This window comes from Mustela nivalis, assembly GCF_964662115.1.
Source record: "Mustela nivalis genome assembly, chromosome: 10".
Taxonomy (NCBI): domain Eukaryota; kingdom Metazoa; phylum Chordata; class Mammalia; order Carnivora; family Mustelidae; genus Mustela; species Mustela nivalis.
Window position 1 is genome coordinate 35,850,821 of NC_139029.1, and position 25,992 is coordinate 35,876,812.

The following is a 25,992-nucleotide window of genomic DNA, read 5'->3' on the forward strand; positions in this document are numbered from 1 at the left end:
CCTGCTCTGGGTGATGCTCAGGGCTTGAGAGCCTCGGGGATCAAGGACCATCTTCCTTGCGGGCTGGGTTTCACCTCAAGACTGTGTGAACATGAGCCAATTACAGTCATTACAAGGACCACGACTTCAACCAGCAGGGTTAGCATTCAGCACCTCGAGCTGCATGCCAGGCGCTCGGGCGAGGTGGTTTTGTAGGCATTACCTCATTTACTCTTCACGACACACCAGGGGGGAAATACTATGCGAACCCCGTTTTGTCAGATGTGAAAACATACCCCAGCCCTCCAGCCAGAGCGGTGTAGTGGGAATTCCGACTCCAGTCCGGTCTCTCTACGAATGTAGCAGAAGATCTAAGCACAAATCCTGGCTCCACCATTTTGCACAAAGTACTTAGCCTCAATTTCCTCAAAACGCTGAAAATAATAGCTGCCTTTCAAGACTGTTATAGGAATTTACTGTGACACACCAGGGACCTAGCGCGGGACAGGCACTAAGCAACAATGGCTCTCTTGGGGGCTGGATAGGAAAAGGCAGAATCAAGTTGACAGAGGGAAGGATGGAAACACTTCTCTGCCTGCCCTCTGCATGTTCCCAACCTGGCAATTCTGACTAACAGTCCACTTGCTTCCCCTCACGACTTTTTGCCACCCCCATCTCCAGGGTCCCAGAGCCCCTTCGACCTGCAAGATCTCCACCAAGAACACTGCATTCCTTTCTCACCACCCTCTTGGCAAAACTACACGGATGGGAGCAGAATAATAGAAAACCACCTGCCAGACTACCAGCAGGCCTAGGCATGGGGCTTTTGTCATGCTGGGTCAACTTAACATCCCAGTCAAGGTCAAGTACAATGACCAACTATTATTACCACTGAGGTCCAGCAGTGTCTCAGTTTACCCTTCCCACGACCAGCCCAGAGCTCTTCCAGAGGAATGGCAGCCCCACTCGCGGGTCTGGTGTTGGAAAATGTCTCATAATCCAACAGATGCTTCCAGCCACCCAGCTGGGGAGGCTGGGGGAGTGAAGCATTGGGAGTTGAAAAACACGGAAGGAGGGGCAGGAAACTGAGGTAGGCCCTAGTAGGTGTCCTCGTGGGGGAGGGGAGGAAGAGTGGTAAAACCAGTCCAAGACTGAAAATTGCAAAGCGGGATGCAAATGATTGGAATTACCTCTGCCAAGTACACTTCTGTCTCCTCTCAGACTCAAGGCTGAGCGGTTCAAGAAATGGAAACCCTGTGAACCAAGGCTGAGCCAGGGAGATTTCCAAAAGGCTTTCTCTGCCCGCATCTTCCTTTTCAAAGGGCTTTAAAATGGGACCGGGACTTGAATGACGAATGGCCTAGAAGGCGCATTAAGTCCCCAGGAGGTAATACCGGCCAGGAAACTTTAAATAACCTTAATAGGGAGGAAGCAGGTAAGTCCTTGAAACAGAAGAAGCGGAAGGGGAAAAAAGCCTCGCCTTTTAACTTTGCCCTGCGGCTTCCCGGGCTGGGCTGGCCCCGGTGGGCGCGGCTCGCCCCGAGGTGCGGCTCGTGCCACCCGCCGCGGCCCCTCCCGCCCGCCGCACTTCTAAAGAAACAGGCACTGGAGCTCGCGGGGCCAGAGAGCTGGCCGCGCGGCCCGGCAAAGCGGACCCAGCTCCCAGACCACCGGGCTCCATCCTGCGCTCGGTCCCAAGGGGCGGCAGGCTGCGGCCGCGGAAGGCAGACCCCAAGCCGGCGGTTTCCTTCGGCCTCTCCTGGCCGCAGCCCACGCAGCAGGACGGCGGGTCCCGCCCCAGCGTCCGGTGTAGGCACCGCCAGTCTCCCGGGCCTAGCATCCCGCAGCACCGGCCTGCTAACTTTTATTACGCTTTAAGATCTCGACCTCATCTAGGCTTCCTCCGGGAAGCCTTCCCAGATCTTACCAGGACAGTGTTCCCCCAACACCAGGTTACAGGCGACGACCTCCCTCAACCTCCTCCCCACTCCAAAAGGAAGCAGCTCCCGGAAAAAGCAACATCGCTTTTGATCACGTTTGGATGTCCAGCACTTATCCCAATGTCTGGCACAAAGTGGGAGCTACAAAGCACTTCTCGTGCTAATTTAAAAATCCAACAGTAAAAGTGTGAGCTAGTGTTCCCTGAGTGCGAGTTTTGCATCTGGTACTGTACTACAGTGCTTTACACTAAGTAAGAAATCCTCCAAGGGCAGGATGAAGGTGACTGAGGAGAAGACTGAGGCACAGAAATGTCATATACCTAGTCCAAGGTTACTGACACTCCCAAGGTTACTGAAACTCCCAGTTTCCCAAGGAATTCAGTGATCCTGGACATTGATGGAGCCTGGGGCTGTCCCCAGCCAAGGCTTTGCAGAAGTGGGGGTTCTGAGCGGAGTCCGTGCCCTTGCTATGTAAATAAAGACTAAGTCTTATTTTTAAAGGTAGAGTGCAGACCAGGATGTTCCTCTGAATGAGGGAGGCAGGGAGGACGCTTTACACAAAAGATTTAAGAGCCAATGAGAAGCAAATCTTAACACTTCCCCCTGCTCTTCCTGACCCGATGGGAAGAGTGAACCCCAAGAATAAAAGGTGACAAACAAGGTCTCAGGACTCAGGGCAGGGGAGCTATTTGCCCTGCCTGTAGGGGAGGGAGGAAGTGGTCAGATGCTGATCCCAAATCTCCCACCTTACCGAGTCAGGGGAGGGACAGACCCCACCAGCAGGTGCCACTGCACCTGTCCTGTCGTCCCAGGCTGTCACCCAAAGGTGGCACAGGGCTCTGGGTTGCATGGGCCTGGCCTGTGACCTGGCTTGTTTCAGGGGCACTCAGGCATTCGGGGGGGTCCCGGTACAACTCACCCACTGATAGAGTCTGAATGTGTCTTCCTCACCCTAATTCATATGTTGGAGCCCAAGCCCCCACAATGATGGTATTAGGAGACGGAGAGTTTATGACATAATTCAGTTTAGAAGAGGTCATGAAGGTGGGGACCTTGTAACAGGCTTAGTGCCCTTATAAGAAGAGACATCAGAATGCTAGCTCTTTCCCACTTTCAACTCAACTCATTTCTCTCTCTCTCCCACTCTCTCTTGCTCTGTCCACCTCTCCCACCCCAGTCTCAGACTTCCAGCCTCCAGCAAAGTAAATTTCTGTTGTTTGAGCCACTCGGTCTATGGGATTTTGTTATTCTAGCAGTCCGCAGACTGAGACACCCATCAATCCTCCAATGACACAATGCTTTTTTGCAATATATACAAATATTGAATCAGTACGCTGTATACCTGAATGTTATGTTAATTATACCTCAATTTTAAAAAGACATAAATAAATAAATGAAAAAGTCCCACAGTGCTGAAAATCAATTATATCATAGCATCTAAACACAAACTGCTGAGTTAGCATTAGGTGGCGTCTGCTCACAGCATACAATCCAGCGACCACGGATTAAAGTCTGGCTATAAAGGGGCATTGGAAGAGTCCAGGCTTTAAAAATGATTGCCCTTAGGAATCCTAACCACTTCAGAGGAGTCCGAGTCAGCCGAACAATAAATACTGGAAAGGGCTGTCAGGTAGAAGGAACAGCAGAAGCCTGTGCATGGAGGCATGACCAAGGACTGTGTGGCAGAGAGGGAGGGAGCCAGAACTAGAAGAGGTCAGCATCACGGGGGCCCCAAATCCAAGTAGCCAGTAAGGGATAAAATAAAACATTTTAAATGGAAAATAAAGTGGGACAGTAGTGAGCCTGGAGAGGCTCAAGTGTGCTATGGATAGTAAAGAGGAGGGGAAAAAGAGCCCTTTGTTTGCAAGTAACAGATGAGGAAGAGAAAGTGTTCTAGGATGGAGAGAGAGAGGAATCCAGTAGCGCCCACGGATGTCACAAAGTGCTGACCAAATGGGCCAGCAATGGGACTGAACTCTTCTGCTGTCTCAGGTAGGAAGTCTGAGGACTTCCGGTGAATACAGAGGCCAAGAGGCGGCCCTTTCTTAGCATCCAGGGCTGCCAACACCCCAACCACAGAATACACCGCAAAGCCCCAACTTTAGAACATTGAGCACATTCTGTCTAATTTTGTAATCCATTGTGAGCTTAGCTGGTGCTAGATGTTGAATCGCGGTCTATTAGGAAAGAAAAGACTGTCTCGGTAATACTTACAAAGTAAAATATGTGTGGAGAGAATATCATAAAATGTCATAAGAAGAAATTCCACAGAGGGAAAGAACACAGAACGTACGGGACTGGGTCACCAGGGAAAGCTTTGGCCTGAGTCTTCCAGAGTAGATTAGATTTAGGAGCATTCCAGGAGGACTTCTTGGAGGAGGCACAGCTTTGAGCGGAGCCTTGGAAATCGCACAAGATTCAGAATTAGAAGAGAAAGGGAGGAAATTCCTGGAGAGGGAGGGGGCTCAGCAAAGCAACAGTGTTTCCAAGCTTGGGGCAACAGTTTTGTGTTCCAGCGGATATACTGCGTAGATTTAAAAGCCTGTGATCTCAAGGAGCTGCTAGGCGAGACAGCTTGGCAGCCGCTGAGCACAACTGAAGGCTGGGCCACCAGCTGCCTGTGGATTAAGTAGGCGGACAGAGAGCCAGTGATGGGGGATAAAAGGGAGTGAAGTGGATACTACTTAGAAGCAAACTCAAGGGGGGAAGAACACTGCCAGGCCATGGCTGTCCTCGCATTCTTCAGCTTCCTCCCTTGGAAAGCTGCATTACCAGGCGACCTCTTCCTGGCTTTGAGAGATGTCCAAATGGGAACTATTAACAAAGGCACATTCCCATTTTTATCTCCGTCACAGAGTGCTTCCCCGCTCACGCTTTCTCCCTGTGGCCCGGGATCGGGTTGGCGGGTTGTGGGAAGGAGATCAATGTGTTTGCCGATGGGGCTTCTTGGAATTCTTGAGGACTGGTCCCTTCCAACTCTTAAGATTTTAGAAGTCTGTGTCTATGAGCTGAAAATTCTTCAAAGCTCAGCGGCTAGGATTTCATGATGTGAAGATTCTTCGAGTCAAAAAATGCCTCTGAGCCTCATGGTCTAAGATTTCACCATTCTTAGATTCCCCGAGCCGCCGGGTCCTGGCGTATGATTCAGAGAGTATGCAAGTGTGGAAGACTTCACGCTGTGAGCTTCTGATCCCAAGACTAGACTATTTCATGACATCTTGGTCACCTCTGGCTTTCTGGCCTCGCTCTCCTTTGATGGTGGTACCTAAGCCATCCTGTGTGTCTGCTCCTGAGTTTGTTTTCCTCCTGCCACATGTTGGGAAAATATATTCCATGTTCAAGTGTGAGTTACCCAGGTCAAGGAGAGCGGACAGAGCCTGCCGAGCCAGCAGGGATTCTCAGCAAACCGCTCTCCATGCACACAAAGAACCTGGGATTACGCATGCCAGGGGTCAGTGCTAGGGGGTCCCCAGAGGGACTTCCATACCATGTGACACACATTGGCTGAACAACTCCCAACCACAGAACTCCAGTAGGAGACAGCAGATGGGGCGGGCTGCAGGAGCACTGGGCAAAGGTGAGGCTGGAGGGCCCTTGTCTCTCGGTCTAGGATCTGGTGTTACTAGGCCAGCTTGTTCTGATCCAACTCTGATTGAGGGGCTCGCACCCCCTGGGTGACCTCTGGGGAGAAGAGGACTCAGCATGACCTGGGAGCCTCGGGGAGGTGTCTGTTCCCTTCATTCCTGGAAGGGCACAGAGATCTGATAGGAGGCCCTGAGTAGGGACCAGAGCTGCAGGCTCGAGGGACCAGGGTCATTGCCTGCTGTGGTTGCTGTGGAGGCTCAGGGAGGGTGGGAGGACTTGAGAATGGCCACTCCTGCAGGATGGGAAATGAGAGACATGTTCTGAAATATGGGCACATACAATAGGAAGAGAAAGGAAGAACAGAGTCTTCTTGCGAGGTGTGGAGAACCAGGACGCAAGAGAGACTAATATACAGTTGCTCTATGCCTCAGTTGCTACGGCTTTAAAATGGGACTAATGATCCCCACTCTCCCTGGCTCGACAGTGAACTCTCTGCAGCTAAAGACTAGGCCATTCCCAGGTCTGCCCCTAGCCCTGCACCGCCCAGCACAGGAAGGCACTCGGGCTGAGTGAGTGAGGAAGCCAGTGAGGGAAAGGAGCCCCAGGGAAGGAGAGGCTCCGAGGATGGGCAGGTGTCCAGGGGCTGTGCCACAGCAGGCTGGGCTCTCTGCTCCACAGACTGGCAGCGGGAGGCAGCAGGATCACCCACCGGAACCAACAGGCTTCCAGATAATTAGGTATCAGCAGCGGCCTGCCGAAGATTAGACTATCAGCCCCGCCCAGGCTCAAAACCTCAGGGTGGCCCCGGGCCTTTAAGATGTGGGGGCCAGAGACGAGTGCTGGAGAAGTCAGAATGGGGCTGACCCTGGAAATTATCCAGCCAACCCCTCGAGGGACAGAGGGAGCAACTGAGGCCCAGAGAGGGAAAAGGACTAGCCCAAAGTCATAGGCAAGGGAGGAATGAGGTGAGGGCTAGAGCCTGCTTTGTAGGTGCACTACCCACTTGATGATGTCGACATTTTGTGTCCCCGTAGGAACGCGTGGAGCTATTCAAGTTCAAGGAGGAGGTTCCCCACTGTGGGTTATACAGTCTCCATTCATTCTCCATTCACTCATCCCTTAGTGCAGGATGGCAGAAGGGAAGCATGGTCATCGCATGGTGTCTGACCATTCATTTATTCATTCTTTCATTCCCCAAGTATTTGTTGAGCACCTAATAACATGTGCTGGCCCCTCAGGGTATAAGTACAGGCACTCTGACTATAGGGAGACTCTTCTTTGTTCAACCATGCTGACTTAGCCAGTGTTAGGGGCACAGATTCACAGTGGTCCCTTGGAAAGCTAGGGACTCCTTCCAAGAAAGCAGCTCATGCGCAGAATGTCTTTGGGAACTTCTATTTTAGAATCACCTTCAGATCCAATTTATAAGCCAAGGAGAAAATCAATTTTGGCCCATTTCAATGATCTCTATCATATTTTATTTAATTTTTGGCAAAAAATGATTATCTCCCCCCAATTCCAACACACACACACACACACACGCACACATCACCAGGTAGTGTCATCTGACTCTAAAAACAAAAACGAACTCATCTTTCAGATGTTCGAAAAGCTTGGGCTCTAGCATCAGACACACCTGAGTTGGAATGCTGAGTCCCCCAGCCTGGCTGTGTGAACACTGCCCCCATTTATTGTCTGTCAAAGAGACATGATGATATGACTTGTCACATCTCCATGAGCACCAGAGAATGTGTACTTATGAAGTGTAACGCAGGGCCCTGTGTGGAGGCAGAGCTCAATCAATGATGGTTTCATGGTTTCTAACTCTCTAGTGAGGGGGTTGAAGAATTTTACAAACTTTCTGGACACCCTTGGCCACTATGCCTGAGGGCTCAGGCTTTCTACACATCGGGTGGGTAACGTCCACATGTCTGTTACAACACAGCCAAGTACAGAATGGCGGAGTCCTTGCTATGTTATGCCTGGAGACGTACGGACTTAGTTAGAGGCATTCTCATCCAGTGTGTCCACTGTTCCGGGTGGGGGAGGACTGAGGCCCCCTAGAGGGAGAAGGACATCCCCTGATTAGCCCTGCTAGTTAGTGGCAGCCAGTGCCAGTCTCGGGAGGCAGCCGACAGAGCTGATTGAAATCTGCAGGTCCCAAGATTGTCACAAGATCTGGACTCAAGGCTCAGGCATCCTCAGGTCCCCGTGGGCAGGGGCTGCCACCACCCCACTCCAGTGTTGCTCTGCTCTACAAAGGAGGCGCGTGGATATGGCTGATGGAGAAGGTGCTACAGGGCAGAGATGAGGCGTCCCCTGGCACCTTCCTCTTCCCCTGTCCTGGAGCCCTGCCCTAACTGTTCCCCAAGCACAGGACCTACATCGAAGTAGTCATTTTACACACAAGCAGTGTCTTCTCATTGCCTCACAAAACCCCCTCGATTGTGGAAGGCCGGTCACCCCTGCCCCATTTGACAGACGGCAACACCAAGTTATACCTGAGTCATTGGCTTTAGAGCCAGAGCAGGGACTGAAACCCAGAAGCAAGTCTGCTGTCTCTCAGCTGCTGTGTGAGCTGTCTAACACAGCAGGCCCTCCACCATCATCACTCCAGCCCCATAGCCAAACAAAATACTTTCTCTGTAAGTAGAAGTGCTCCAAGAAGTAAAATGTTAGGCTCTTGAGCCCTAAAGGGGAGAAAGAAACAGCAGGAAGGACTGAAGGAAGAATCGGAGAAGGACAGGAAATACGGAGTGGGCACAGGGCAGCAGGAAGCGGGAAGGCTTCTTTTAGGGCCAGCTAGACTGGCTCTGTTCCTCATCAGCCACGTGACCTTGGGCAAGTAGTCCAGACTTTCTGAGTGCTCACCTGAGCCAGCATCCACCAAAATCGAAAAGCTGCCTCCTGCGCGCAGGGGGCCTGGCAGGTGGAATGCAGTCCAACTGTCCCGTGGAATGTCAGGCCTGGAAGGGGCTTCAATAATGACCTAATCCTGGCATCTCATCTCACAGGCAGGAAAAACCAGGCCAAGAGAGGGGAACTGACTTGCCCAAGGTCACACTGCAAACCCACGTTCATGCTGGGCCCAGCCCTCTCAGTTTATATTGAAATCAGAGACCAGACACGTTTTCAGGGGCTCCTCCTCCCCATGGAATCCTAAAATGTACGCTTTCTTTCTCCTCTTAGCAAAGGAAACATGTGCGATTTCTGCCTAGAAGAAAATATAAAAATTTGAGAAATACTAAAACTCAAACTAAAACCCTAGCTCTTAACAAAAAGTCTCTCTCTTTAAAGGTTCCTTTTTCCCGCCTTCCTCTCTCATTGTTTCCCCGCACCAAATATTTTGCAATAACAGTAATGCTGAGAGGAAAGAAAAAATAAAAATCTGATGCACTTAACAGATATTTTGGTACAATAATGCATCACAGATGTTCATATCAAACTGTGCACGCGCACATACAATTTTACGGAGAAGGCTGCTCGTTTCTGACTTTGGGGTTGAGGACCCTTAACACGGCCATCCGCCCAAGCCCTGGAATCCCTCCCTTCCCAGTCAGCCCGCAGCTGCCCACGGGGATGGAGGAGAGATTTCAGCACCTCGCTCCAAAATGATAACAGGACAAATTGGCGGGGCTCGGACACTCTGGCAGGTGGTGAAGGGTGTGCAGATTAGGGAACCAAGAGGAGTCCTGCTTTCTTTTGTTCCGGGCTTGCTTCCTACATCCCTCTTGAGGAGCTCGACCCAAGAACAATTTTAACAGCGCGCCCAGGCTGGTGGATGGGGTGGGCGCATTTTTGAAACCAGAGATTTGAGTCCGTTTGATCTTCAAACATGGGCTTTGGAGACTGTCAGCGGGCTCCTTGCTGGCCGATAAATGGCTCTCAGGAACTTTTCCTAAAACGTAACTTCACACACTTGCCAGCAAATGTTTTCAACCTACCAAAGCCGTCATTTGGTTGAACAGCAGCGTTTCCAGACACCGAAGAAAGATAGTTTTGTTGTTTTAAGAGAGACAGATTAAAGCCAGGGGCTCTCGCACCAGAGGGCTCTCTAGGCTCCCTCTAGCTCTCCTCCGATTCCTCTGTGGTTGGTATAAAGAGGGTACGGACAGGGATCTCAGATGCCCCACCTCCCCGGCCTAAAAAAGATATCGAGGCCAGACGTGAGGTCTCTGAACAGAGAGGCCTCCCACAAACCTGCCTCCAAAATGAGATGGGCGGTGAGCACTGTGGAGCCCGACACAGATAATATCAGCTCCCGAGGCTGGCAAGAGAAAAGTCACTTCAGAGGGAGAAAGCCGCTATGTGCAGAGGCTTCAGGGCCCGGGCCAGAGAATGCACAGGATTTTCCCCCGTGGAGAAGGAGTCAGGCGTAGTCAGAACCCTGCGGGGCGTGACTAACTGCCCCAATATTCCTGCCACTGGGGCCCTCTGGGTAAGGACTCCACAATTATGGGAGAGCCAGCAGGAGAACCGACAAACCCGCCTTTCATTTGGCCGGCAAATCAATCTGGCTTCTTACCTCCCCGGGGACAATATTGCATTTCCCCTGGAAAAACAAAGGCCAGAAGATCTCCAAAGGGGGATCGGTTTCTGCCACTGTTTCCCTGGGGAAGAGTCTGCCACATCCTGGGAGCGGCAAGCAGGTCTGGTCCCAGTGGTAGTTTCTAGCCTAGGCAACTTACGAGGCTGCCTCCTGAACGGAGAAACATGCGTTGGGGGCTGCACCCCACCCGGCTCCTTGGCCCAAGCCCTGTTTTTGCGCCTCCTTGCCAGAGCCACCAGCCCTGATGTGGAGCCCCTGTCTCCAGATTGACAGCCTGTCCTCCAGGCACAGATGTGAACTCATTGTTCCCAGGGTCTCTGAGCTAAGTTTGGGGCCAGTGAGTTACAAGTGACCTCTGCCCACGGAGATGGGGCTTTTAATGACATTTTGCTGGATCAGGTCTCTGGCAGCTGGAGACTTTAAACCTCCAAAGCTCTTCCCTTCCCCCACTGCCCCTACTCTCGAGGTCCAGAAACCAGAACTGTCAACCTTTAAGTGAACACACTGCTCTGAAATTATTAACCCCAAAACTCTCCTTGTTGACTTTCTCCAGGCCCAGGGAGGCAGTCCGAGGGTCGCCTAGAGCCATGCAAGAGCAGGCCCAGGCTGGTGGACGGGGTGCGCAACTCAGCAGTGCTTAACCCTCAACAGTCAGCCAGAGTCATGGGGCACTGGGACCAGGACACATCCCCTGCCCCCAAAGCTGCAGGAACCACGACTCCCTCTGCGCACCCTCTGTCCATACACGCTGCTGCCCAGGCAGGCTCACGGAACCGCCTCAGGACAGCCTCCTGCTCCTGAGACCCCGGGGGCCTCGGTGAAGCTGGACACAAACCTGCAGCTTTGCTCTTTTTGTTTTCCTCACTCTGATGCTCCCAGGAAAATTCTTTCCGCTCAGGCAAGCACAGCAAGTGGGGAGTGCCTAACCCAACAGGTAGCACGTTGAGATAGAAGCAGACACCCCAACTCTTAGCCCGAATTCCAGCACATACCAGCTTGCCCCCGACCCACCACTCAAGGCGCCCGAGAGGTGACTCCCATAGGAAAGAGCCTCTCCCATAGGAAGGCTCCTGAAGGAGGAAGGCTATCGGAGAGAAAGACAGCAGGGCTGCCCGGTTCAGCCAAGCGCCTACCTGGGAGAAGTTGAGTCCATTAAGAGGGTGGCACTGCTCCTCCACCCGCTCCACGGCCCCGGTGCTCTTCTTCATCCTCTCGGCCTGCTGGGCCAGGTAGAGATCCAGCACGGGCACGCCGCGGGAGCGCACGTCCGTCTCCGTGAGCGAGTTGACCATGAGCATCACCCACACGGGTCTCTTGCGCTCCCAGTTGCCCGCGATGGCGTTGAACAGGTAGTCGGCATAGAGCCCCTTGCCCCGCTGCGCCGGCGTCATCCACGAGGGCATCATCAGCTTCACGTAGTCCAGGTGGCGCTTCAGGCGCCAGTAGAGCTCCCGCGGCAGCACGTCCTGCAGGTTCTCGCCGTGCGGGAGCAGCTGGCAGCTGGCCAGCGCCGAGATGGTATAGGGGTCGGTCAGGTCCAGCTCAAAGTAGACGCGAGCGCTGGCCTGAAAGGCTGCCTTGGAGTTGTCCGGGATGAAGTCCCACACGCGCGTGTAGGGCACGTGGATGGTGCCAAAAAGGTACGCTGGGGGGTCACGCCGGATCGTCCACAGGAAGGAGTTCAGCTCCCTCTGCTGCAGTGGGAGAGAAGGCAGGCAGTGAGGCTGCAGGCAGTGCAGGAAACCTGGGGTAGCCTAGGGAGACGTGGGTAGGGGTGGGTTGGGAGGCAGAGGCCCACGAGGGCTCAGGGCAAGAGCAAGGACTTCGGAAGCAGGAAGACCCACATTCAAATGCCGCCTTTGTCCTGTCTCAGCTGCATGATTTTAAGCACACTGTTCCACTTCCCACAGACTCGGTTTCCCCATCTGTGAAATGGGGGTGAAAGCAGCACCTCAGGGGACGGTGACAAGAGAAAACACCCGTTAGTGAGCCCTAAGCTCAGCGCCAGGCACAGAGGAGGCACGCACCAAAGGAAGCTTTCCCTGTGAGGGCCAAGGACCGCTGCAGCACCTGAGAACATTCGTGCCCGGCCAAGCCAAACCTTCCCCGGTGGTGTTGCGTGTGGAGGGTGGGGGAGAGGGGGACCAAGAGTCCTGCTCTGGCAAGAAGGGAGGAAGTCATATAACTTTTAAATCCAGCCATTAGAAGATACATGCCAAGAGCACTTTGAAAGCAGAACACCTATTAAAAATAGCACACCTATTTAAACAGCTACTTCCCATTCACCAGGGCGGATCCGGCGTTCTAGTCGGAGGGAAGGCCTGGAGTGTATGCTGCTTGGCTCCACCACAGATGAGAAAGCACTTTAAAAGCTGCAGGCTAAATACTCGGACTTAGTCCCAAGAAATGTACATACCCTGGGGCTTCGAACTCCTCCCCTAAAACGCTATACCTGGCCTCAACTCCAACTCTGTCATCTTCTAAGATCTGAAGCTCTGAGAAGTGTTTGTGGGGGTGAGGAGGGGCATGGACACAGAGGTCCTTTCTCCAGATCTAGCACTGGACCAGGACTTAAGGCGCATGAGAAAGAGACTATCATTTCTCCCAGGCAAAGTCATTTTCCAACCAGAAAAGCCCCTGGATGGGCTACTGACCACCTGCAGCCCGAGGTCAACCTATAAAATGTTTCTGCCTGATTCCAGCACAAATGAAAACTGTGTGACAAGGTGGGTGGGAGATCATTACCTTATTTTACTAACAACTAAAAATCGTGAATCCTAGCATACAGGAGCTATACTTGCCCCGAGCTCCCAGCTGGCCACTGACCTCCCAGTTCCTGCAAAAATCAGGACGCTGGAGGTGCACCTTGCCCAAGGTCAACTAACTCCCTGCTAACCCAGCAGTGAGCGAAGACCCTACAAAGCCTTTTCCTGTTTCCTGGCCTCCAAATAAGTGTTATTTTCAATGCATCAATTTACACCTGGAGGGAGGGAGACTGAGAGAAATCAAGGGATTCTGTAGTTGAGAAGGAAAATTTAGAAGAACCAGTAATTACTCAGCTCCCAAGGAGATATTAGGCCAGCATGCCCTGGCACTTCCTTTTCCTCTCCTCTGGAATCTTCCTCCTTTTAGTGAAATGGGGGCAGTTGGGAGACTGGGTGCTGGGCCCTGGGCTGGAGAGGGAGACAGCACCAGGGAGAAAGTTTGCCTTAGGTTAGAGTGGGAGGAACGGGGGAGAGGGAAGCCTGTGAGAGGGACAGAGTGGAAATTGGAGAGGAAAGGTCTGATGGAAGTCAGAACAGAGAAGGACAAGGGATGGTAGAAACAGGGTCAGAAGTGGGCAGAGAGCAAGCAGAAGGGTAAAGACAGGATAAAGTGAGAAAGAAGCGAGTCAAAGGGATAGAGGGAGGAAACGTCCAAGCAGGACCAGGAGCGAAAGTCGAGGAGAGCCCGAGAGCGTCAGCGTGTGGAGAAGGAGCAGGAGAGGGAGCGCCCCATCTCGGCTCCCCGCGCGGAGCTGGAGCCCGGGCGGCAGGAGCCGGGGAAGGGCGCCCGAGGCAGCGCCCGGCGAGCGGAGATGGAGCGGGTGGGCTGAGGTGGGTGCGGAAGGCAGGACCCCCCAGCCCTCGTCCCCACGGGTTGGAGTGGCTGGGCAGCCGGGAGAGTGGCTGGGCAGGCGCTCGCTCACCGATCCGGGCGGCCGGCACTGTCCTCCGTCCGGGGGCTGCGGGCGGGCGCGGGCGGTGGCGAGGAGGGCGGCGAGCAGCGGCCCCGCCAGGGCGGCGTGCATCCTGCCGGGGCCCGCGGGGCGCGGGGACCCTCCTGGGCGGCGCCCCCTCGGCGGGGCGGGGAGCCCCCAGCTGGGCACGGAGGTTCCTCCGGGACGCGGGGCTCCAGCGACGGGATGCTGGAAGCCCTCTGGGGCGGGGCTGGGTGTCCCTGCCGGACCTGGGGGTCCCTCTGGGGCGGGGCTCCGTCTGCTGGAAGAGGGGGACCCTCTGAGGCGGGGCCCCTCCCCAGGCGCGCAGCCCGGTTGGCCGAGTCCGGGGTTCTGAGAGCGCGCGGGTCCCAGAGCGCGCCGACGTCCCCGAGCTGCGTCGCGGTCCAGGGACGCGCGGGGTCCCGGGGCGGTACGGGGCTCCCAGGGCGCGCGGGGTCCCGGGTTACGCGGGGAGCCGGGCGCGCAAGGGTCCCAGGGGTGCGCGGCGCTCCAGGGGGCGCGCGGTGGGACAAGTGCGGCGGCGGGCGCGGCGGGGCGGGGGTCGGGTCTGGGGCGCCCGGCTGCCCCAGAGCCGGGCTCAGAGGGGCGGCGGGCGGCCGCGCGGCCGCTGCCCGGGCTCCGCCATGCTGCTCCGCGGCCGGGAGGGAGGGAGGGAGGAGGGCGGGAGAGCGGCGCGGAGCCGGGCCGGGCGGGGGGCTGGGGCCGCCGGGGCGGGGGGAGGGGAGGACCCGGCGCGGGGGGCGGGGGGCCGGGGCCGCGCCGGGCCGCGCCGGGCCGGGCCGGGCCGCAGGGAGTCGGGGCGAGCTCCGCGCCCGGGCGCAGCGAGGCGGGGTCTGATGGGCATGGCAGGCGCTCGCTCGCTCTTCTCTCGCTCCCTCGCTCGCTCCCTCACACACGCGCGGAGGGAGGCGAAGCCCGCAGCAGCCACTTCCCCACTTTCCAAACTTCCCAGCGCAACTTTTTCCTCTCCTCCCCTGCCCGTGCCTCCTCCTCCCCCATCGCTCCCCCTTCCCCTGGCCCGCTCCCCGCCAGCCGTAGCTTCCGTTTGCGGCCACCAGGGGGCGCCCGGGCCGAGGCTCCGCTCAGCCAACTTCAGTGGGCTTTTCTGTGGACAGGGTTGGGTGATGAATTCGGGGATGCGAACCAGCATCCCCTAAGCATTTGATGCGCAGGTCCTGGTGGGAGTTAACAGCGACAGAAGCAGGAGTGGGCAGGCACTCCCAGACTGGGGGTGAAGGCAGCGCTCAAAGGGAAACCAGGGAAACTGGTAATTACAACTTTGTATCACACTGCTCCTGGCTAACACTGGCATGTGCTTAGTAGGTGCTCTGCAAACTCTAGCTGAATTAAAACAAAACAGCAAAGTAGTCTTCCTCACAACTCCTTGGCACCTTCCATTTAAACAGTCTTGTCTCATTAACTTCCTTGGACCTGCCCAGGATCCCTGTAAATGGCCAGGGAACAGGGAAGATTCATACTCCCAAACCTTACACCACAGGAATTGAGAGAGCCCTTAAAACCAACCTTCTCTTCCTGAGAAGCAAATGAAGCTTAGAGAAAACCAAAGGGCAGGGCACAGGCTTCTGGGCCATTTTCAGCAAGTGGGGAAACTGAGTCACAGGCGCCCTTGCTTAGTGCTATTAAATGAAACTTCACTAATTCCTCCTATGCTGACAAAAGAGACTGAAGTATGGGATTAGGTAGAATTGTCAGGAGCCCATAGCCTAGAGAGAAAGGCAGGGACAGTTATGCAAAGAGGCAGTTAAAATCAGGCAATGAGTGCCAGAACAGACAAAAGCACTGCAGATTACAAACAGAGAGGAAGGTCTCCTAACACAGCTTGGAGGCTCAGTGAAGACTCCTGGGAGGGACCTTGGAACAGAAGGCCAGTGGCAGGACCTGAAGTTGTGTCTTCCAGCCACGCTGGGGACCAGAACACGGAAGGGAAGGACAGGGATACCAGAGACTTGCAGGTTGAACCACATGAGATTGTTGTTTTTATAGATCCGAAATAACTAATGTTGGCAATTTCATATGGTTCAAACAACTAGGTATCCAGACCCACCTCATTCTCAGCGAGCACTCATCTGGCGACAGATGCAGAGCAGGCCAGAGTGCCCGGATGCTGTGAGAGAATAGTGTGGCTCCATGTGTCCCACACACAGAGCTCTGAGAACTGCAGCTGTGACAAAAGAGAAGTCCTTTAAAGAATCCCTGTTCCCCGAGGCTCCAGAGCTCCCACTGCTCTTGGTAAGGATGAGGTAAAACAGTTGAGAGGTGGGGGGAGGAGTTCATTCCACTGAGAGGGAGGGTGACATGGGGAGTTAGAAGACACAAGGCAGACAGAGGGTAACAAAGGATCTGATCAAGTTAAAAATGGACCCATATAATTAAAGCAATGAGGCCTGTGAGTGTGTGTGTGATTTTTAAAATGTTCCAAGTCTTTTTCCCCTAAAATTATAAAAGTTTCATTGGCTAATTGTCATGAGTACCAGCTATGAATAAATATATATATAAATAATAATAAAAAAAAAATATATATATATATATATTTTTTTTTTTTTTTGAGAGATTGAGCTGGGGAGGGGCGGAGAGAGAGAACCTTAAGCAGGTTCCACACTCAGTGCAGAGTCTGATGCAGGACTCAGTCTCACAACTCTGAGATCATGACTTGAGCCGAAATCAAGAGATGGATGCTTAACTGACTGAGCCACCCAGGGGCCCCTCCTGCCCTATTTTTCTAAGTCAATCTGTGCACAATACTTTGGATCTCCACCAGCATTGTTACGGATATTGTTAATAAGATGCAAGAATGAACAGGTTTTTCCACTCCTAGCTGGAAAGAGAGTTAAAAACATTCATCCACACAAAGTAGTAGTATTGTTGAAGATAACTAGACAGGACAAACAACCCAAATGTCCATCTATAGATGAGTGGACATACAAAATGTGATATATTCTCATGCTGGAATATTTGTCCAGAAAAAGAAATGAAGTACTGATACACACTTCTGTGCAGATCAGTTTTGAAAATGTTACACAGAATAAAGGAAACCAGTCACAAAAAGGCAAAAATAATATGATTTACTCGTATAAAAGGTCCAGAGGCAGAGAATAATAGAGGCAGCAAGTAGATTAGTAGGATTAGGAGGAACAGGGAACTTGAGGGACCTGGGGTGAAAAGTACTGGGTTGCTTTGGGGAGTAATGAAAATCGTCGAGAATTAATTATGGTGAAGTTAGCAAAACGTTGTGGACATACTACAAACCGTTGAATTATACACTTTAAATGAATGAATTGTACGGTATATGAATTATGTTTCCATAAAGCTGTTACCAAAAAACAAGGGACAAACAAGTTTGGGCCTCCAGGAAAGCGTGCTCCTCAAGAACAAGGGTCTTAGTGTTTTCTAACAATTTTTTCCTCCCACTTGGTGGAGTGAGATAAGTCCCAATGAGCAGTCCTAAAATCCTGGAGATTCACTGTTGCTTCTGCTAATGCCTCCCTGAGAAACTTCAGAGAGTTCGGCTGGCCTCACTGGACCTCGGTTGCCCTGCCACTGTGGTATGAGCAGGCTCATGGAGAAAATAGCCCTTAAGAATCTTCTGTGTCCAACACTAGAGTTCAGAACGCCATGACCACTGCCTGCCCTGGGGCCTGTAGGCAGGATGGGAAAGGCACTGGGCTCAGGAAGCAGGCACCGGACTGAGCCACCTGCCTCCTCTCCAGTGCACATCCGGCCCACTTTCCTTTTATTGCAATTTAATGAAGTTGTTCAATCAGATGGGTACCAGGAATCTGTAGGCTGTAACAGCCCGGGCAGACACAGAAGCCTTGTAGCGTAACTAAACCAACAAAATCTGCCTCTTAAACAGATCCAGGAGCCTCGGGTCCTGCCAAAGGGCATCCCTCAGGGAAGGAAACGAGGGGCTCCCTGTTCAGCTGACCCAAAGGAGGCACTTTGCTCTGGGCCCAATGGCTGCCCTCTTGGCTGGCCATTGCTTGGGTTGCCGGCCCCACTGGTGTTTTCAGATGGGCCCCGCCGGGCCTGACTTCTAGTTCAGCCCCTATTCCAGATGTGCCCATCTCTCACTCACCCGAGCTCTGGCTTCTCCAGCCCAGCCTTCCTTGTCCGGAAGTTAACTGCTGATGACTGAAAGACAGGACTGCTTTGGGGGCAGGGAGGGTGGGGGAAGGAGAGCAGATTCCAGGACCCTGCAGCATCAACAGTGCTGAAGACAGTCTAGAGGGATGGAAAGAACTAGAAAATATCAGATACTGAGATGATTCAGAAAAGGGCATTCCCTCATGGAAGTGCGGAAGTAGACACAGGATTGCAGGGCATGGATCAGAGTCGCTACACAAGATAGCCTCATAAAACAAACAACAAACAAACAGCAAAGCAAAACAAAAACAACTTAAAAAGAATAATTTAAAAAAAAAAAAAAAGAAAGAAAGCCCACCTGTGGTCCAGCTCAGTGGAGGTGTGGAGAACAGGAAGGAATCAGCCCACATGTTGTCCTCACAGAACTTGCCATCCAGGGAGGGAGACAAGAGATGCAAATCATGTGATTTAGGAGACACATGGGGTGTGAGTATATGTTAGGGGAGCAACTTTTGTTGAGAAAGTCAGACTTCAGAGAGAGGAAATCAGCAAAGTTCTTTATAAGAAGGTAAGATAAATGAAAACCAAATAAATATATATATATTTATATATATATATATAAATGTATTTAATTATATATTTATATACAAATATATAAAATATTTATAAAGATATACATAAATAAATAAATAACAAATAATGACAAATAAATAATGGATAATAGCAAATAAATAAATAAAAATAAAGTTGATCTTCAAGGTTGAGTGAGATTTGGAGGGGGAGGATGAGGAGGAGAAGGTTATTTCAGACAGTAGAAAGAGCATGTGCAGAGGTATGGGAGTTTAAGGGTCTGACATATTTGGGAATCTGTGAATGATGACGGGGGAGACTTAGCATTTCAGAAACACTAAGGAAGGTTGGAAATAAGACTGCAGCAGGAAGGGCCATGCATGAATGTGGGAAGCCCTTGGTCTTACCATTCAGAGGATATATTCTTCCCAGCTTGCCCTGCATGAATTGCAGGTGGAATTGAGAGTGACTCCATGTCAGGTTCTAGGTGAGATGTGTGCAGGCATCAGTGACACACCAGTGCTCTGCACTGACTTAATTCACAAATGCTTATTGCATCCCCACATGTACCATATAGTGTACTAGGCATGAAGGAGTATGGTCCGGACCTCTGGCTACTTGCAGTTTTGAAACAAGATGGAAATACTCAGGCGTCTAGTTGCAATGCATTTAAGTGCCAAGTGAGTGCTGTAGTATTGTGAGAGTCAGGAGACATCAGAGAAAATTGGAATGTCAAGGACATCATCTAGGAGTAGTGGAGATTTGACTTAGGCAATGAAGGAAAGGTAGTATTTCAACAGATGGAAAGAGAAAGCGCAGGGACGGCTGTGGGGCTGGGAATAGGACATCCAGGCTGGAGAAGAAGGTGGGCTGGAGGGCGGTCTTGGGCGACACAGTTGGTGGCAGGAGGCGATCTACAGGTGCAGGAGGGCAAGCAGCTAGGGGTTGTCGTAGACCAGTTCTGTGCAGGATCTTTTATCTAACGGGTCTCGGCAACACTGTGAGACAGATATTTTTACCCCATTTTAAAGATTAGGAAACAGAGTCTCAGAGGGGATACATGGCATATTCAAGTCACAGTTGATGATTAGAGGCCTGGACAGTCTAGTTCTTTCTATGAAACCACTTGCTTCCTTTCTGACACAGGTGGAAAGGTAGCACGGGTAGCATGAGCTGATTGGGTGTGGCTTCTGATCACACACACACACACACTCACACACACACGCGCACGCACAATCACTGGGGGACACTTCACACCGCATACAGCGCATCCTGGACTGTCTCTCACCTCATTAGGACATAGGACAATTGTCCTTTAGGAGACTTGTGCCTTTCACTCTAGCCAAGCTGTGCCAGGCTCCATCCCTCCTTTTAGGATTCAGAAGAAGTATGGAAAGGGGAAAAAGAAATGTGATGCCTGAAACAAAATACCCCATCGAGCTGACCACTAAGTAGCACTTAGACCCCGAGTATACACACAGCTGCTTTATGTAATGAAGGCTATAGGCCATGTTCCTGGATATAAAATAACAAACCACATATAACGTTTTACATTGCTATGTAATTAGCACGGATCTGTGAGTGTGTGAGCCAGCTGGGGGGAGGGAAGGGGGGCTTGGGCCTCCAACAGGGTAAGCCGTGGAGAAAAGACCATGTGCTGTGGGACCAGAAAGACAGGAGTATGAATTCTGGCTCCTTTGCTTTGTATCCCTAAGGATACAAAGGCACTAGGGCACTAGGGCAGTTCTTGGGGTGAGAGTGCTGGTGACGCCTGCATCTACGGAGGTTGTAGTAAGACTTTGGGCAACTTATTTAAACTCAGAGAACATCCAATTTCATATTTGTCAATAGGAGTAAAAGTATTAGCCCTACAGAAAATGGTTTTGCCCTTTCTGCCCTCATGGAAACGCTCGGCAATATCTAAAGACATTTTTGGTTATCATAACTGGGAAGGTGCTGCTGGCCTCTGGTGGGTAGAAGTCCTGGGTGCTGTTAAGCATCCTGCCATGAGTGGGACAGTTCCCACAACAAGGAACTCTCCCCCCACAGAATACCAGTCATACTGAGATTGAGGAATCCTGTCTTACAGAGTTGCTGTTTAGAGATTCTCATCTTTTTTTTTTTTTTTAATTTATTTGACAGACAGAGATCACAAGTAGGCAGAGAGGCAGTTGGGGGGTAAGGGGGTAGAGGGGAAGTAGGCTCCCTGCTGAGCAGAGAACCCACTGAGGGGCTCGATCCCAGGACCCTGAAATCATGACCTGAGCCAAAGGCAGAGGCTTAACCCACTGAGCCACCCAGGTGCCCCTGGTGGTTCTCATCTTCACAAACTTTTACTGACAATGTCCTGTGTACCCAACACTGTTCTTATCACTTTATTTAAATGTGTTACCTCTTACTCGTTTGTAGTAAACTGATGAGGAAGAGACTATTATTATCCTTATTTTACAGATGAGGAAACTGAGGTCCCCAAACCTGCTCAGAGTCACACAGCCGGTCATGAGTGGAGCCAGGATCTGAAACAAGGCAGTGTGGCGCCAGAGCCTGCCATGTGCCTGACGGAGCTCACGCTCAGCAGGTGCCTACTTCTGTGCCTGGCATGTGGTAACGATGGTGACTCCTGAAAGGGCATGAAAGGAATAATTCGTTCCTTCATGCATCGCATGTGTGTGGTGAGTCTACTCCGTGCCTGGTACTAAAGAACTGAGCAACCAGATAGGTAGAGTTTTTGCTCCCACAGACCTTACTTCCTAGTTAAGGAAGACAAATAATAGAGTGGTAACCATTACCAGTGGAGACAATGGAAGTCATAGAGTGTCTGGTGAACCAGGAAGAGTTTGCCAGGGAAAGATCTGTGGAAAGAGCATTCCCAGTGGAGGGCAAAGCCCCGAAAGAAGAAAGCCACCTTTGGTGTGTTTGGGACAAGACAGAAATTCAGCAAAGCTGGATGCATCGGACACAAGGGAGAAAATCCTAAGAGATCACAAAGAGATGTGGGTCAAAGGAAGGTGCTGGAATTCCAGCTTTGCTGAGAAGCTAGAGGAGGGTTTTAAAGAGGAGTAACATGACCTGATTGGCATTTTTAGAAGATGGATCAGACTGTAGCGTGGGCCTCAGGAGCCCGCTAAGGGCTTTAGGGTAGTGCTTGGGGTGAGGAGGTTGTAAGAGAACGAGGAAAGTGAGCAGATTTGGATCATACAGTTAGAGCCAGATGGCAGGTAGGCCATGGGGATGAGGGGCCAGAGGAATCAAAAGAAACACCGAGGTTTTTGTCCTGAGGGACTGGCTGCATTTACTGAGAGGGGGAGGCTGAGGCAGTGAGTGGGGGTGGGGGTGGGGTGACAAGAATCCGGTTTTAGGTCATGTTAAGTATGAGCTGCCCACTGGGGTCCTGGAGGTGCTAGGGAAGCAGCCTACATGTGAACGCAGGGCTCAGCAGAGCGGTCCAGGCTGGAAGGTTGGGTTCCGTTGCACAGGGATGCTATTCAAAGCTATTTAAAGCAAAGGGCTCACCTGAAAGACAGAGAAGACAGAGAAAGCCTGCGGCTAACACCAGAGGACCTACTCATTTCCAGTTTGAGAGAGGAGCCTCCACCCCAAGCAACAGAAGTAGAACAACACCAGAAGGCAAGAAGGCAGGATACCCAGTGAAAGAAACCAGGGAAGTGACCATTAGATTTGACTGCAGGGAGGTCGCCGGGAGGCATTTCAGTGGATTGCTAGGGACAAAAACTCCACAGATTGAGAACAGAGGGAGGAAAGGAAGCAGAAACAGCCAGTTCAGGCAACCCTTCTCAGGCTGTGGGGGAAAAGGCTTAAAAGTAATGGAGTGGATAAGAACATGGGAGCAATGGAGAGACCTTTTAGAACATGGGTCATACAGGGTGCTTATATACTGATAGGAAGGATGGGCAGAAGGAAGGAACTTGGGATCCCAGGGAGAGAGGGCTCTACCGGAGACAGCCTTGAGAGGCACGAGAGAGAGCGCAAGACACTTGAGATCCAAAGGCAGTGGACAGGCTAATCTTTGGTGGGACATTTCAGCTGCTGTTGAGGGAAGGCAGCTAGCATATGACAGTCTCAAAGAAGGGAGCCCCCATGACCTGTCCGAGGATGCAGTCATTCAGAGTAGAACCATTCGTGCGGCATGTCTTCATAGGAGGGAGTTAAGAACAGGAGGCTATCCAAAGGGGCCAAAATTTGGGATTCACCAGAATGAGAGGGCCAGGCTGAGGCAGGAGAGAGCAAGTACAGTGGTTGTCCAGATGGACTCAAGCAGAGCTAAATGAAGTATAAAGGGTTAAGGGGAGGTAATTGGTGGTTCAACCATCATCTAGGGGTGATGTGGGTCTTTCAGCTTCCTCCTTTTATCTGGGTGCTTGCAGGACCCATGCGATTTATACAAGTTAATGTATGCATTTCTTTTATTTCTTTTTTTTTTTTAAGATTTATTTGTTTATTTATTTGACAGAAATCACAAGTAGGCAGAGAGGCAGGCAGAGAGAGAGGAGGAAGCAGACTCCCTGCTGAGCAGAGAGCCCGATGTGGGGCTCGGGGCTCCATCCCAGGTCCTAGGATCAGGACCTGAGCTGAAGGCAGAGGCTTCAACCCGCTGAGCCACCCAGGCGCCCCAGTGTATGCATTTCTATAGTGACTAAGAGCTTGTAACTGCCAAACACAAGCTGTATACGAAAAAGCTTCACAACTTCCCAGCTTCCTCTCCAGATCTCCTTGTCCTCATCTGTGGAGCAAAAACAACAGCAAGGCGGGGCTCCCAGCTTTGTTGTGGGGATCAAGCTGATGGACGTGAGAGCACTTGGTGTACGGTCGAAGCTGGGAATATTACTTTTATGATTATTATTAATAATACTGATAAGAAGAGGGCTCTAAGGTACGTCCTGTCCTAGGATAAACACTGTGGCGCTCTTCTGAAAAAGTTATAAGGGGCACCTGGGTGGCTCACTTGGCTGAGCGTCTAACTCTTGACGTCGGCTCAGGTCATGATCTCAGGGTCGTGAGATGGAGCCCTGGGTCAGGCTCTGAGCCGGGCATGGGGCTTGTTTAAGAACTTCTCACTCCCTCTCCCTCGGCTTCTCCTCCCTCTCCCCTCTGCAAATGCGCTCGCTCTCATTCTCTCTTTCTCAAGTAAATAAATAGTTATAGGGGCACCTATGTGGCTCAGGTGGTTAAGCCTCTGCCTTCAATTCAGGTCATGATTCCATTATCCTGGGATCGAGCCCCGTATCAGGCCCCCTGCTCAGCAGGGAGTCTGCTTCTCCCTCTCTAGCTTCCCCACACTGGTGTTCCCTCTCTCACTATCTCTCTCTGTCATAAATAAATAAAATTTTTAAAAATAGTTATAAAAGAGCACGAGTCATCTGCAACATGAACACCTTCTGAAGAAGTCTTGAGTGTCCATGGCACGGGGGTCTCCAGAGCCCCCACATCGAGTAGTGGGACAGGGTACACTGCGCACAAGGGCGCTCTGCTGAGGACGTGAGCGGGCAGTGCTATCCAGCCGGAGGCAAGCACCTGCCTCTGTGTTTGACTCCACTGTGCAAGCTGGCAGTGGCTTGGGGGACGCCCACCAGCACACTTCTGCAAATATTTAGAATCACTTGGCCTTTACTTACCCAAACCAGTAATGGGGAGTCTGTTGACTTTCTTTAGTTCTCGACATTTTCATGATGACGTTCCAGGTGTACCCCCAGTTACAGACGTTCCCTCCTCTACTTGCATGCTCTGCTTTCCCTCTAAACTCGTCATATCCAAATTCGAAACTCAATTTTTCTCAATTTAGAATGCGGGTTGGATTCTCTCCTTCTCATCTGTTATGCATGCTACGTCTTCTCATTAATCCTACCCAGAGGCTACTTACGACATTTAGCGACAAGAAACTCACTTCCTTCTGAGGTAGCCAACTTTAAAGCAACTCTTAACATTTAGAAACATCCGTAAATCGAGTCTGCCTCCACCTGTCTGAGGTGTGCATCAGCATACCTTATATCCACAAGGGGCTGGTTCCCTCCCTCGGGATCCCATGGAGCAAGTCTTCTCCACTGTCTTCGTCATAGATTCACAGAGACAAGGTCACTATTCATAGATTCACAGAGACAAGGTCACAGAGTGACCTTGAGACACAGCGTGACTCATTGTTCTTTCTTTCCTTCCTTATGTAAAAGGTTTTGCCTGTGTCTACTCTCTTGATCACCATTTTAAAGATTCCTTGTGTGGTGATGGGCATTAAAGAGGGCACATGGTATGATGAGCACTGGGTGTTAAGCTCCACTAATGAATCATTGAACATTGTATCAAAAACTAAGGATGTACTATACCTTGGCTGATTGACTTTAAATTAAAAATAGTTAAAAAAAGATTCCTTGTTCCTAGAACCCATGCTGGTTCCAACATTCTGCAGTTGTCTCATTCATTGATTTACTAAGTCGTACATCTGTCATCTATGTGCCCAGGGATTGGAGGCTAAGAGAGATGAAATGATTTGTCCAGAATCTTCCAGCTGCTAAGCTGTTCTGATTGTAGACCTGCTCTTTCAATATACCACAGCTGCCTCCGTCGAGAAGCAATGACCCTTTGAATCCAGTCAGCCTTCCAAGTGGCAGAAGTGTCCCCGCTTAGCTGAATTTTCTGCCTCAGAGCTTTTCCCTTAATCTGTCCAGACTGTCTAGCAGTCCTACTTCTTTCTTCTCCTCTCAAATCAGCAGCTCATGCTAGAGGTCTAGCCGAATCAGTGCCAACCATTTCTTCACCGTTCTAGAGCCTTTTTCCTCCAGACTTCCAGACATCCCACAGCTGAAGTAATCACTGTTTCCAGCCATAACCTAAAACATTAATTAGAGCAAGACTAGGAAAACAGTTCTTCAGACAGTGAATTATTAAGACAGTGAATTCAAAGGACTGTCACATCTAGAGGGAGAGAATATGGCTAGACAGAAGCCTCATGAGGGTAGAGCATGTGTCTGTGTTTTTCATTTAACTTTGTGCATCGTTCATATTCCTAATGGCTGCTACGGCTAATTGATAACATATTGGGGGCACTTCCACTGTGTCAGGCATTTAACAAGATGTAAGAGGTGGGAGAATGCCATTTGTTCCAACCCCTCACCAACACTTGACCTGTCCCATTTTTGTGATTACAGTCATCCTTATGGGTGTGAAGTGGTCTCTCATTGTGGTTTTAATGTGCACTTCTCCAGTGACTAATGATGTTGCATCTTTCTTGTACTTCTTTGACATTCTTAGTGAGTGAATCCTTTGTTCCAAGTTTTGGCACACGGACTACTGGGCTGTTTGACTTTTTCCTGACTTGTGATAACTTCCTCAATATTGTGTTCACAAATCTTTTGTCAAACAAGAGTTTTGCAGATTCATGTTTTCTCCCAGGACATGGCTTGTATTTTCGTTTTCTGAAGAATGCCTTCTGAAGAGCAAATTTTTTTAACTTCTAAGAAATCCAGGTTTTTTGTTTGTTTAATAACTCGTGCTTTTTGTGCCTTATTTTAAAGATCTTGGCCTAACTCATGGTC

At 51.2% G+C, this 25,992-nt stretch overlaps 1 protein-coding gene and 1 long non-coding RNA gene across 4 annotated transcripts in view; one reads left to right on the forward strand and one right to left on the reverse strand.

The window, feature by feature from the left end:
* Positions 1-14,218, reverse strand: part of TRABD2B (TraB domain containing 2B) — a 202,680-nt gene extending 188,462 nt beyond the window's left edge. The window contains exons 1-2 of the mRNA XM_082688344.1: positions 13,742-14,218; positions 11,187-11,747 (exon numbers count right to left, since the gene is read on the reverse strand). Of these exons, the coding sequence (XP_082544470.1) occupies positions 11,187-11,747; positions 13,742-13,843 (663 nt within the window). The 5' untranslated portion in view covers positions 13,844-14,218. The remainder of the gene's footprint in view (positions 1-11,186; positions 11,748-13,741) is intronic.
* LOC309843112 overlaps positions 13,170-25,992 on the forward strand; it is a 1,054,942-nt gene continuing 1,042,119 nt past the window's right edge. For 2 of the 3 annotated variants that reach the window (XR_014299947.1, XR_014299948.1), the window contains exons 1-3: positions 13,171-13,649; positions 15,826-16,024; positions 20,900-21,026. This is a non-coding gene — a long non-coding RNA (uncharacterized lncRNA). Of the gene's footprint in view, positions 13,650-15,825; positions 16,025-20,899; positions 21,121-25,992 lie in introns of all 3 variants that reach the window. The other variant, XR_014299946.1, reaches the window with a different exon arrangement.